This window comes from Myxocyprinus asiaticus, chromosome 48 (genome assembly GCF_019703515.2).
Source record: "Myxocyprinus asiaticus isolate MX2 ecotype Aquarium Trade chromosome 48, UBuf_Myxa_2, whole genome shotgun sequence".
Lineage (NCBI taxonomy): Eukaryota > Metazoa > Chordata > Actinopteri > Cypriniformes > Catostomidae > Myxocyprinus > Myxocyprinus asiaticus.
Window position 1 is genome coordinate 13859094 of NC_059391.1, and position 14548 is coordinate 13873641.

Below are 14548 nucleotides of genomic sequence, written 5' to 3' on the forward strand. Positions count from 1 at the left end.
AGGGAGTCTGAAGAAAAAATTGTGATCTAACAGAGTGGGTGGGGGTTCAGGACAGGTGTGGGTTTAATGTGGATGTAGTGCACTAAATTATTATGTTTCTGCTTCAGAGTACAGACCCACAAGCTAAACTGAGAACTGAAAATGTCCATAGGGACATGATAACAGACAACATACATTTTCTTCAGGGGTCGTGACAGATAACAGTAAAATAACACATACACTAGGGCCGTACCCTCCACAGACATTGATGTGGGTGCATTCCCCCAAAATTCAGATTAGTGGTCAATCAATGTGGGTTTTTCAATGACAGATTCTTAAAATTTGGTCTTTGGTCCCCCCATGTCTTGAATATTGGATTTCATCTTTAACACAAGCAGACAGACCCAAGCACATCAATAAACTTCATCATAGTCTCTCCCTTTCTCGTTTTACATTAAAAACACATCACTCACATGCTGTTAATTTATTTAAAAAAGTGATGATTTACAAATATGGGTCATATCAAACTGCAACGTTGCCTCGAAAGACATCTGAGTTTTACATCCTCTATAGATTTACATTACATACAGTAGATGAGAGTTATTTGAAGACAGAATCATACTATCTAATATCACCTACTGTATAACATCACCAGTTATCTGTCATTTATTGTCAGTCTTCTCTGCTGTAGACTCTCTTAGAGTGCACAAGAGCACTATGTCCTCTAATGCAGTGGTTCTCAAACAGGGGCCCGGGACCCCCTAGGGGGCCTCAAGATGACTTAAAATGAATTTAAATTAAGAAATATTAAAATAATCCAACGTAATTAAAATGCTAAAAAAATACTTTAAGATTTATGCCTACAAATTATAAACACACTCTTTCTGAAACTTCTAGAATCAAAAATTATCCATGATTAATTATTTTAATCAGACACGTCTAGTTTCAGGCGAGGGGGCCTTCAAATATTGTCTTGGACAGTGGGGGGCCTTGGAGTCAAAAAGGTTGAGAACCGCTGCTCTAATGCATTGCAGAAGTCATAACGTTTCATGTTACAAGGTTTCAGTCCATAACAAGTGACTGTCAACAGAACATTCTCATGAACATAATAAGCATAAAAATCATATATGTGTGGATAGGCTGCATTACACTATAGTATACAGACAATAGAGTGAATTAATAAGGCTTAATGTTGAATTGTCCATAACTTACAGCAGATGTAAATGCTTAATTTTTTTGATTGGGAAATAGAGCCCCCAGTGGGATACATGGGAATGTCACATTTCACCATTTTACAGCGTCTGTAATTTCAGCGCTAATTCAATAACTGCACTTTTCACGACGTAGAAAACGTAAAGCAGCAAACATGGCATAAATAGCAACTAAATGAGAAATAAGTAATGCATAACGTTTTTTCACCCTTCTTTCCATGTAAAGACATGTGACAGGAGGTTAACATCATCAAAAACCCTTAGATTGAGGTAATTCCTTCCCTTTATCCAGTTTATATGCTCCTTTCTTAAATATCACAGTGGTTTAGCAAGTCAGTCAGGTCGATTTCCCCCAATCACCCGCAATATCTCTTTCTGTATCCGGACGTCCTGCGTGTTGATATTAGCATCTCCTACCTGACCATCTTCATACCTGTGGGAGACAAAATAGATTAGAGGGTTCAATTACACACTGTGGATATTTGAAAAATTTGTATTGGGAGAATGCTAAAGCACTTTAATAAAGAGATACTCACACGAAAAAGAACCGTGTACAGACGTGATCAGAAATTGGGCAAACCCAAATATTACAATGTTTCTGAAGATCTTTTGATGTTATTACTGTTGAAAAAAGAAAAAAGAAAGAAAAACAGAATTAATAAGGAACATTAGTAATACTAAACTTTAAAGGAATAGTTAAACCAGAAAGTTCTGTCATCATTTATTCAACTCAATGTTGAGCTCCAAAAAAAGCATCAATATTTAAAGTTGCCTATACGACGTGTGCGCTGCATTCAAAGTCTTCTGAACCTATATGGTAACTTGATGTGAGAAACAGACAGAAATGTAAACTGTTATTTGTTGAAAATACCCTCCACTGTAGCTCTTAAATCTCATTTGCTCTTGTATACATTCACAATAGGTTTGTTTGTATGACTTATGGCGTCATGCAGACCTCTTTTATGGTAGCCAATGTTTTAAAATGTTTCTTGTTTTTATTTTTATCTTTTTTTGGAACTTGACAGCACCTGTCCCCATTGACTTTTACTGAATGCAAATGAGCAGCCAGGACATTCTGCAAAATGTATTTTCACACGAGTTTGTACTGAGATGAGGGTGTGTAAATGATGATAGAAGTTTTTTTTTTGCTGAACATTTCCTTAAAAGAGATAGTTCACCCCAAAATGAAAATTCTCTCATAATTTGTGCAAATTAATTTCTTTCTTCTGGAAAACACAATTGAAGATTTTTAGAAGAATACTGTATCTCAGCTCTGTAGGTCCATACAATGCAAGTGAATGGTGGCCAGAACTTTGAGGCTCCAAAAAGCAGATAAAGGTATCATAAAAGCAATCCATACGACTCCAGTGTTTAAATCTATGTCTTCTGAAGCAATATGATAGGTGTGGGTGAGAAAGAAATCAACATTTAAGCCCTTTTTTACTATAAATCGCCACCTTTTACCTGCCCTGACCAGTAGATGGCAATATGCACGAAGAATGCGAATCGCCAAAAAACAAAAGAAGAAGCATGTGTAAGTGAAAGTGGAGGTTTATAATAAAAAAGTACTTAAATAATAGTCTGTTTCTCACCCACACCAATCATATCACTTCTGAAGATATAGATTTAAACACTGGAGTCATATGGATTATATTTATGCTACCTTTATGTGCTTTTTGGAGCTTCAAAGTTCTGGCCACCATCCACTTGCATTGTATGGACCTTCAAAGCTGAGAGCTGAGATATTCTTCTAAAAATCTTTGTTTGTGTTCAGCTGAATATAGAAAGTCATACACATCTGGGATAGCATGAGGTTGAGTTAATGATAAGAATGTTTTGGGTAAACTATTCCTTTAATTTAGTAGTCAAACAAATAAAATTAAAGGTAACTGCTACATTAATTCAGATGACATAATTAGTATCAGGCGTAAGTAATTCGTACCCTCACACAGAGCAACACAGTTCAGATTCCGACTCTGAAGAAACCTTGACTGTGTGGGCCGACACTGCAACAAACAAAAAGTAAAAATAAAAAATAAAAATATGCATACAGCAGAGGTGAATTAAAAATTAAAAAAATGAAAAAGGTGAGCTCTGAAATTGTATATATCTGTCAAACAATTTGTCACTGCAGTCACCTGCAAAAATCTATAACAGCCCCATCTACTTCTGAGTTTGGGTGATATACCTACAATCTTTCCAACCAAGGGTTGACTTACCTGCTCAAAGTAACTACCGGTACCTGGAATGCATCTATATAAGGCCAATGTCAGCTAGAGTTAATACCTGTAAGACAGTGTTGACCCGGTTGTAGTGTTGTACTAATTCTTCTTTAGTAACCATGTGATGCTGTCCCTTTCCCATCCCTGCACACAAGCATTGTCAGTTAGCACAGAGAACACCAATATACCAATGCCACAGATACTGCTCTAAAAGTACATCATATGCTACACGAACATTCCCTTTTCAAAAATCTTTTTGAAGTCCGTTACAAAAAGTTCTGTGGTGGTACCATAGTGCAGTAATGCTATCAGATAGAAATACCATGAACTTTGATACCATCCATCAATGATTACCATATTCATTTACATGGAATTTATAGGTATTCCAAGGTAATGTCCCCCCAAAACATGGTATGGAACATGCTCAAAAACATAGTACTACCATAGTATAATGTCCACAAAAACATGGTAATACTATAGTACTTTAATATATAGTGATGATACTGAATGATTACAATTTTCATATTACATGCTTTTTACATGCTATTTCAACTTAATGTTAAAAAAGACATGGCATTACCATGGTACATGTTCCAACACAGTGCAACCATGATAACATGTACACAAAACACACAGTTATACCATATTACTTTGATATCTACCATGATACTGAATGATTACCATATTAATATACCAGTCTTTTTACACTGCATTTCTAAACAGAATGTAATGTCCAAAAAATCCTGAATTTTGCTAGAGTACACCCCCCCCCAAAAACCTTTTTATTATTATGGTAACATGTCCAATAGGTGTTGTATTTTGTAGATGAGCCCAAACTCTCATACCTGAGTACCCAAATGAGATGCTGGAAATGGGGCTGAGGTAGATGCCCTTCCCATAGGCCGCCCCATGCAGCTTGAATCAAAGAGGACAGAAATAAACTAAATGAACAAGAAAACTCTATAAGGGAAGAACACATTATAAATGTACTACAATCAGAATAATTGCGTAGGTACCTGCAGTTTTGTGTAGGAGGCATTGATAAGTCCATTTCGAAGAATAGAGTGCCAGTTTTCTATATGAGAACCACTGAGAAAGATAAACCTTCATTAGCCACACAAATCATCATGAGTCATCAATATTTTTGGTCTGTTTTCCCAGAAGAGAGAGACTGTGAATTTCAAATGCATATATCTGCTAAAAGTGAATTTCGTCCTCAAAGCTGTCACACATGGACTAAAACCACAAAATTCCATAGAATTTTTAAAGGAATATTCCGGGTTCAATACAAGTTAAGCTCACTCGACAGCATTTAGTACATAATGTTGAATACCACAAATAATAACTTGTCCCTGCTTTTCTTTAAAAAAAGCAAAAATCGAGGTGACAGTGAGGCAATAACAATGGAAGTGAATGTGGTCAATCCGTAAACATTAAAATACTCAGTTTCAAAAGTATAGCCACAAGACATAAACAATATGCATGTAAACATGATTTTAGTGTGGTAAAATAACTTACTAACCTTTTCTATGTAAATTATTTCCAATTTTACAACTTTGTTGCCATGACAAAGTAACATTGTAAACTCTGAAACCCTAAAATGACAGAAAAACCAGTGATGAAATAACTTTACAGCTCATATAATACATGAGTTTTAACAGAAGAATTAATGTAAGTGCTTTTATAAAATTATAAGCTTCACATTCCTGCCTTTAAACCCTCCAAAAATGAGCCCCATTCGCTTCCATTGTAAGTGCCTCACTGTAACCTCCATTTTTGCCTTTTTTTTAAAGGAAAGAAAGGAGTCGAAATATTTTTTTTTTCTGTGTGGTAAACATTATGCCACAAATGTTGTCAATTAAATTTAACCCTGAATATCCATGTGCCCCATGAATGGGGCAAATTTTTGGAGTGTTTTGTGGCAAAATTTGAAGCTTGTATTTTTATAAAAGCACTTACGGATTACAGAATCGCCCCCATTCACTTTCCATTGCAAGCTTCACTGCAACTGTGTTTAAAAAAAAGGAGGGACGAGTCCAAATAATTTTTTGTGGTATTCAACATTATGCCACAAATACAGCTGATTGAGCCTGACTTGTATTGAACCCGGAATATTCCTTCAAAATACGATGGCGAGCTAAAATGACATAGTGAGTGAAAAACTCACTGAAAAGCAAAAGTGCTGCCGTGGAGTTTTCTGGCAGTGCGGAATCGGGCCTCTTTAGCGGGAGGACTGCTGAGGAGCAGGAACTGATGGGAGGTGTGCATGAACTTGAGTTGCTGTCAGTACAAAAGGAATAAGTGAAACAGAGAAAAGAAACAGACATCAAGCCAGACACGTTTAAATTGAAAGATAATGAGATCATAATTCCTTACCCTGCTCGAGGGAAGTTTGACAATGTGAGACCTGTTGCTGGATATAATCCTGTGGAGGAAATCAAATTTATTTCCTTCAAGGGTCAATATTTTCACAGGAAAATGAAGAAAATATGAGGCATAATCTGCTTTAAGAGGCCATATTTGACCATTTTGTAGCATTTATTTTGCAAATCAAAGTTTCTTACACATAAATAGTAAATACTATACATTCACATTTTTATAATTTCTCACCCAAAATTAATCAGGTTATTTTTGCTGCAGTACATTAAAGACAATGTACTCATATGTAAATATCCTTTGAGTTTGTCTACCTAGTAATGTAGCTCGAACCCTTTTCATTTAAAAAGAGCAAGGAAAGTCCTGTTTTATAAAATAATAATAGTCCAATGTGTCTCACTCACCACTGCAGCAGAGGATGTGCAAGTGGGTCCATTTTGTCCATCTGTTTCTTTATTTCGACATAAGGGCCCTGTAAAATGTCAATGATGATGACATTCATTTCTTTTACCAGGACTACTATAAAATCCAATTCACGTAATCGCTGCTATTCTCCGAAAAGCTCACTTGTGTTATTTCCCGAATTGATGTGACGCTCTCAAGAGCCCTCTGTAGCCGCTCGTAACTTCTTTTCTAAAGACAGACATGACAATCAGAGGTTAGAAAGAAAGAGAGTTCACACGGTTCATTATGCTGCAGTAAAACATGAAAATGATGTTATTAATTTTTTTAACCTTTACTTTACCTTTGGGTTGAAGGCCAAAGACTTGGGGTCATGAGGGTCAACGACAGAAGGGTAAGGGTCAAAGATGATGCTTTTACGTGCAGATTCAAGAGCAGCACGACACATTGCCACCAGCAGGTCCACTACCTGTACAAAACAAATCTCTCTTAGTAACTTTCAGTTGGATGAGACATATGTGGTTGTGTGTATACCTTCTTTAAAATTATTATTATTTGTTTTAATCCTAAAAATGCAATGGTTTTCTTCAAGGGGTAGTGGTGCTACCTCAGCTCCTGTTGCAACATCCTCCGCAGCCCCTGACATCACACCCAGAGTGTTGAAGGAGAACACACAAAGCTCTCTTGTACAAACAGCTGGCTGAACACACACACACACACACACACATAAAACTGTGATGATGGTTATGTGAATATAACAGTGTGATTTAATGGAGTTTTCCAAGCTTTTGCTGTACCTTGAGCATGGAGCTGTTCTGAAAGACATGCTGTTCATCACAGACCACACAATAATCATTCAGAGTGGGGATTCTCTGCTCTGAGTACTTCATAACCTGGAGGACAAAGAAGAGAGAAGGAAAGAAAAATTTGAAAAAAAAAATCAAAGTTAGATTTACATTTGAAAGAAATACCAATGCATGCAAGGCAGCAAAACAATGGTGTTAAAGTTTTAGGTAAAATTATCATTTTAAAAGGTTTAATATAGATAGAAGGGCAAGGGGAGAGGGAAAAATTGATAGTAAAATGATATATATAGATGAATAGCAGTCAGAAAGAAAAGACGATTCAGTACGAAAATACTACAGTGACATCATCACTGTATCATTTGATCTTTTTATATACTGTATAACATAGCCTACTACTGTAAAACAACAAAACCCCAATGCTCAGAATGTAATTATAATACAATTATATTAAACATATGATAATATATTACTATTATAAATGATATTATAAAATAATATAAAAATATAAAAAATAAAATAAAACACAATTATTTGCACATTTGAAGTTGTTTGAAGCTGATCTGAGTAAGAAATGTTCCCTAAGTATTAAAGGAGTAGAACAGTACTGTGCAAAGGTTTTAGGCACTTATGATGTTTCACAAAAGCATTTGTCTTCAGATGGTTATTTATATCTTCAGCTTTAGTGTGTCAATAGGAAATATAAATGTTAGACTCCCAAACATTACTTTTGCAAATAGAAAAGATTAGAATAGAAGAACAGGGAGCCCTGCAACAGATGTCATGGCCCCCACAAAGCCCCCCACTGAACATCGTGTCAGTCTGAGATTACATAAAGAGACAGAAGCCATTGAGACAGCCGAAATGATAGAAGAACTGTGGCGAATTCTCCAAGAAGCTTGGAACATCCTATCTGCCAACAACCAAGAAAAACTGTGTCCAGGTGTACCTAGGAGATTTGGTGCTGTTTTAAGCAAAGGTGATCACACCAAATATTGATTTGGCTTTTTTATGTTTACTGGACTTTGTATGACATTAATTGATAAATGAAAATTATTTATGGCATTATTTTTGAAGACATCCTCACTATGCAACATTTTTCACAAGTGCCGAAAACTTTTGCATGTAAATTAGTTAAATAAGAAGATGAAGCATAAACCAAATAAATTACAACAAAGTGCAAAAAGAAAATGTTCGCAGAGTCAAACATCAGTGTCAAAGAGAGATTTTCAAACTTTAATCTTAATCTTTAAGTACACAAGTTTTTTAAAACCCTCCAATTTAATAAGCAAACAACCAATGAATCTAAAGATTGTTTTTCATCTAAGAACATAATACTCTGAACTAAGGTTTACCTGCACAAGGAAGCCGTACTCCAGGGTTGGGATGCTCTTGCAGTGGATGAGATCTTGTGAGGAGAAGAACAGCTGCCTTGTGGTGATGTGCATGGTGGATCTTGAGCCCGGGACAGACACACTCTGCTGAAACAGCACTGCATCAATCACTCAGCTCTAAAACAAAGCCCCTAAAGCCGGCGCCACACTAGCAGAATCAAAACAACTCGATTTTGGAATTCAGACTGCTTTGCTGAGATCTCGCCGATTAAGAATAGTGAAGAGGAGACAGACATACCGACTCACCGCAACTCTCTTTTGATTCCGTCACATGGAGCTTGACAAAATAACAACAGGAGTACCGTGTGAGCATAAACAATTGTAAAAGAGTGATTTTGGATGTGATTCATGGAGTAACTTTACCTTGTAAAAGTGTGTGATTGTGTATTTATCCCCTTAAGGCTTGCTTTAGAACATGTATCTCCATATGCAGCATTCAGTAAGTAAAGAAATTACATTCAATAAAAACAGACTGTTGTGGCTCTGCTTTCTAAATTCATCGGTCAGTGTAGTAGAAAAATGCAGGAAAAGTGCTTGATGATGGAATCACTATGGGTTACATTCAGCGTTTGTGATGATATGCAGCTCACTGCGATGACAATGTTCAGATCAGCTTGACGTCTTGTCAGTTCTTTAGTAAAAGAAGAAGCTCATTGATCACTTGAAGAGAACACACAAGAGCCCGGTCCGGCAAACAGAAATCATGTTGGATCCTTTTTTCCCATTGCTGGAACCATTAACTCAGCAGAGTCTCAACAGTCAAGTGATTAATGACCTCACGCTGATGTATGCTTCGTCTCCCTCCACCTGGCCGACGATTATGTTAATGAAGCTCACACCTGAAAATCACTGGAAAAATCAGCTAGAGTGGCACCGACTTAAATCATGACCTGTATGGGCTTAGTCATTTGTAAATAATAAAATAAAAATCATCAACACCAGTTTACTGATGTTTGATTGGTTTAATGTGATGCCAACATATTATAATGACATCTATGAATTTAAACCAATATGTTTGTACACACATGTCCGATGGGGCTGGAGGTGTGCAGCTCTCCTTTGGTGCAGGACACGGAGCGACTCATGCAACGGGTCACTCCCAGTTCCTGGCCAGTTGACCTACCCCTGACCCCAGGGCCCTGGATCAGAGGAACACTGGAGCACCTGGGAAACAGAGGAATCTACATTCATACTTCATGTCTTTATTAATATTCATATAAAGATGCTCCTGTGTCACATATAAAGAATTAATTTATTGCATATCCTAACAAACCTAGTTTTTTTTTTGCAAACACAACAGAACATTCCCTCTGTAGGGGTTTTTGGACATTACTTGGTTATAGGCGAGAAGATACTTTGTCCAGCTCGAAACTTCTTGATGGTTCCTCCAGCTTTGAACCAGCTGTGTCTCTTCCTCTGTTGTGCATTCAAGAACTCGTTACTGAGATGCTTCCATTGATTTGATATAAACGTGCTGAGAATTCTGAGAAAAGACATCAATGTGGTAAAATGGTGACATGATTGTTGCTGAAATATATATATTGACATCTCAAAGGAATGAACTTGAAAAGAATAAAATAGAATAGAATACCTTTTAAGCTGTACCCCAAGACTGAAGCCATCTTTGCAAGTTGGTTGGAATACCTCCACTGTAGGTTCTAAAAGGCGTTAAAAAAGGTGCAAACTTGTAACATTTGTATGCGTTATGTTGTGTAGAGCTGCATCACATCCATAAAATAACACTTCACTGACAATGACATTTAGTGGCTTACATTCATGTATACATATCCAACCTCTTACATTCTTTGTTTTTTTTGTTTTTTTATTTGGGGGGGGGGGGGGGGGGGGGGGGATTTTCTCCCCTTTTCTCCCCAATTTGGAATGCCCAATTCCCAATTCGCTCTAAGTCCTCATGGTGGCGTAGTGACTCGCCTCAATCTGGTTGGCGGACAAATCTCAGTTGCCTCCGCGTCTGAGACCGTCAATCCGTGCATCTTATCACGTGGCTGGTTGAGCGCGTTACCGCGGAGACCTAGCACGTGTGGAGGCCCACGCTATTCTCCATGGCATCCACGCACCACGCACCCCACCGAGAGCGAGAACCACACATTATAGTGACCACGAGGAGGTTAACCCAATGTGTCTCTACCCACCCTAGCAACCGGGCCAATTGGTTGCTTAGGAAGCCTGACTGGAGTCACTCAGCACGCCCTGGATTCGAACTTGCGACTCCAGGTGTGGTAGTCAGCGTCTACGCTTCCTGAGCTACCCAGGCCCCCCCCAACCTCCCACATTCTTAATCTATGCCATAAAATAATAGGTTATTGCTCACCTGGTCCATCTAAATACTGGGACAGTGAGAAACGAAGGCGTAAAATGATTGGCTCTGTTCTGTTAACTTTCCATGCTGATGCCACTTCCTCCTACAGAATGCAAACACACATAACATCAAAACAGGCATATGACTGTTTGCTGCAGCTTTATGGTGATAAAATGTACATTTGAATGTTTCTTCCAGAAAAGAATCAGGGTAAACTCACATCCAGGAAGCCAATGTTAATGTGTAGGTCGATGTCCACATCATCGATGGTCCCATACTCCCTGAAATACAAAGCGCAGCTGAAAATTAGTTTCTACATTTACATTGATGAAAACATATGTGCTAGACTTACAATAGAGGTAATTAATATGTAATAATATTGTACTAAATCAATAATTACATGAAGCATGACCACAAACACCGTAAAAATGATATGACCCTCATATGTAAGCTCAATGTATTACCTTTCATTGTTTTTATAGCATTTCATGATGCTTTTTGAGGCTTCATGTGTCGAAACTTTGAACTTTAAGTGGGTTAATGGAGTACCTTACAGAAATGGCACTTTCAGAATAGATGTCTCTTACTGCGCCAACATCTATGTCCAGCTGGGGGTGTCGACTCAGGTCAGTGGCATAATGACCCTGCAGAAAACAACAAAAATAGCTTTAGCGTAAATTATAATCAGGCTGCACCAGTGTTTGAATCTTTTATAGCAGCTCAAGCAAAGGTGACATCCCAAATCATTTACCCATTTGTTATTCATTAAATAAGGACAGAAAGCCTCAGTTTAGGCATCAGATCTGAAATAGTTTCAGGTATCTGAAAAAACTCTAGCCATCTGCCTCTCCTTGTAAAAGGGACTGCCACCCTTAAACCTGCACTAATCCACCGAAAACCCCACAAGGCACTTTGGTGACCCAACTGCCCTCACTACATTCAGTAACTATTATCCTATTAGACACTATCAGACACTACCATGAATTTACCATGAATCATGAATTTAAACATGAATGAATGAATTTGACTTCAAGATTTGGGGTGTTTAAAGTTAAAAAAAAATGTTTTTTTTTTGTTGTTTTTTTTACATTTAATTACTATTGATCATTGCACAACCTCTTCATATAAACTCACAAAATTCACAAAACTACAGCATATTATCAGGTGTGCTGAAAAAGTAATTGGCTGAAATCTTCCCTCCTTTGTATTCAGATAAGAACAACAGCACTCTTGCTCATAAGACAATGCTTAATTCTGTTCTACTCTATTGTCTTATACTCTCTGCTTGATAATTATATTTGTAACTTCATACAATATATTGAAAATACATTGTTACTTTATTTGATAATTGGGTCAAGGTACTTGCGAAAAGCAGACTTCAGTACCTATATAAGGATGTGTTTGTGACAAAACTGGAAGCAATTGTATAAAATATACCTTATAGGTAAGAGATTTTAATGTCTTTGTATGGTATATTGTAGTGCAATGTGTATATTGTTATGCAATATGTGTATGTAGTGTGTACACGTCTCATTGTATTTATTGTAACTGTGCTTATTGTTGCATTTTGAGCAGATTTTCAATGTGGTAAATTTTAGTACTTCGCACGTACTGACAATTAAAAGAGATACTCTTTCTGAATTGATTTTTATACGAACCTGGACTCCGTAGGAGAAATCCTCACCATCGCTGTCCCTATCGGAGTCCTCATCAATCCCGAATTGTTCACCGAAGCTCTGAAACACAAGTAATTATGGGTCAATCACACTTATAATTTTCTCAGTGATCCACAAATTCATTACACCCATCCCCCATTCATTAGACACTGAGTAGTCCTTATCAGTCACTCTATAATCTACTCAGCTGGGTGACTGTATCAGGAAGGCAGCCTATATCTCAGATCATCAGCTTGGTCTAGCAACACTATCCATTAAAACACCTTATTTGCTCGCATTGCATTACAAAGGAACAAGCCCTGGGTTGATCAAATGATAAAGAGACAGTTCATCCAAAAATAGAAATTCTGTAATCTTTTACTCAACCGTCTCGTTTTAAACCTGTATGACTCTCTTTCCCATGTGGAACATAAAATAAATTTATCAGAATGTCAGAATCAGAATCAGAATGAGCTTTATTGCCAAGTATGCTTCCACATACAAGGAATTTGTCTTGGTGATAGAAGCTTCCAGTGCACAAACAATACAACAACAAGACATAGATAATAATAATAAAAAAAAAAACTGAATAGAAAATATAAGTATATATAGAAATACACAATAAGACAAAATATATATATATATATATATATATATATATAGATGTACTGTATGTACAAATACAAATCTGTTATATACAGATGCAAGGAAAAGTATGGCAGAAGAGGTAGGATATGTTGGATGAATATAAATAGACTAAGTTGTGTATTGCACATAATTATTGCTCAATGGGTCCAAGCTGCTCTTTTCAATACAATGAAATTAGATGGTGACCAGAAGCTGTCAAGCTCCAAAAAAGGATGTAAAAGCATCTTAAAAGTAGTCCATACAATGCTATATTCCAAGTCTTCTGAAACCAACGATAGCTTTAAGTGAGGAATGGACAGAAATGTAAGTTTATATTAAACGCAAATCTTGTTTGACATTCAGGGCCACAATTCTCTTTCGTTGCATGGAAAAGAGCTCTTGGACATTCTTACGGGGTTTGAAAACATGAGGATGAGTAAATGATGACAATTTTCTTTTTTGGGTGAACTATTCCTTTAACAGCACCAATTTCATGAACTGGTTATGGTTAGTAATGTACAATTCCCATACCATTCTGTTCATAGATACTGCTCTAGTGAGTTTCCTCTGCCACATTTATCCATTCCAGCTAGGTGTGGTTTGGAAAAAAATAGCAGGATTTTTTTTTGAAAGTCAAGACAGGTTGAACAAAGCCGACAGAAAGACTGCACTCAATTTCTGGGGTCCATTAGCAAAGTCATCTCCATGCCATGGCAACCTGTAACAAAATAATGCAAGAGCAGCAATTCATTAACTTAGAGTTTATTTGTATAACCATATATTGATGCAGCATGTGTGATGCTTGTTGATGGTTTTCTTTCAAAAACATTTTAGGTTTACTAATTGTATGTGTGTGTTTGCATGTGCATGGTGCATTTAAATTGTTGATTGTGTTAAAAATAAAGTAATAATAAAACTGAATCTGATTTACATTTTTACAAAATAGGCGACCACTATTCTCTGATTTTAACAAATATAATTATTGTTTATTATACTGTACACCTGTTGGATGTACTGATGAATGTTCTCTTTTAAAATATAAACAAATACATGAATTAAACTTCATCTGATCACACTGAATTATATAATAGAAAACTAGCTATATCATAGGTAGATCTGCTTTAGTTTTGCACGATAAGAAAAATTCCAGTCCTACCTGCTGAAGTCAAGGCAGATGCTTTAAATGAGGTCTGTGATACCCTAAACCAGGAAGCTAGTCAGCAGATACAAAGAGTCGTAATTAATTGGGTACCACTATTGTCTACCCGTCACCATTTCTCGTCTGGCTTTGAGCGTAATGGATCTCGTGGATTGCTTTTCTCACTCCCTCCACTGTCTGCTTTCTCCCTGACAACACACGACAGCTCGAGCATGCTCAGTGTGAATCGTCCGGGTCATGAGACCGGCAGCAGACAGCTAGTGTGCTCATAGCAGGAGAGGAGGAGGGGTTGAGCGGAGAAGACATGCCTGGTAGATCATGGAACATAAGATCAAATGCGAACCCCTGCCTGTCCATGACCTTAGATTTTATTTATTTATTTATTTATTTATTTTAATGC

General features: G+C 37.0%; 1 protein-coding gene across 4 annotated transcripts; it reads right to left on the reverse strand.

The window, feature by feature from the left end:
* Positions 1-448: 448 nt before the first annotated feature.
* LOC127437599 (protein mono-ADP-ribosyltransferase PARP6-like) lies at positions 449-14334 on the reverse strand. Of its 4 annotated transcripts, none has more exons than XM_051692626.1 (23): positions 14146-14326; positions 13521-13707; positions 12366-12443; positions 11257-11351; positions 10928-10988; positions 10720-10810; positions 9979-10045; positions 9721-9870; positions 9413-9551; positions 8349-8471; positions 6988-7083; positions 6798-6890; positions 6534-6659; positions 6356-6421; positions 6193-6260; positions 5789-5837; positions 5580-5692; positions 4429-4501; positions 4258-4327; positions 3477-3556; positions 3133-3196; positions 1727-1811; positions 449-1623 (listed from the first exon to the last, which is right to left on the reverse strand). In XM_051692626.1, the coding sequence occupies exons 2-23, from the start codon at positions 13563-13565 to the stop codon at positions 1524-1526; spliced, it is 1932 nt and encodes a 643-aa protein (XP_051548586.1). In that variant the 5' UTR covers positions 13566-13707; positions 14146-14326; the 3' UTR covers positions 449-1523. The 4 variants fall into 4 exon arrangements, 3 of the variants coding, with proteins under 3 accessions (XP_051548586.1, XP_051548588.1, XP_051548587.1); XR_007896582.1 differs by lacking the exon at positions 449-1623 and adding an exon at positions 4935-5007 and having other exon boundaries at positions 1739-1811; positions 14146-14334; XM_051692628.1 differs by lacking the exons at positions 13521-13707; positions 14146-14326 and having other exon boundaries at positions 11295-11351; positions 12366-12383.
* Positions 14335-14548: the final 214 nt, after the last annotated feature.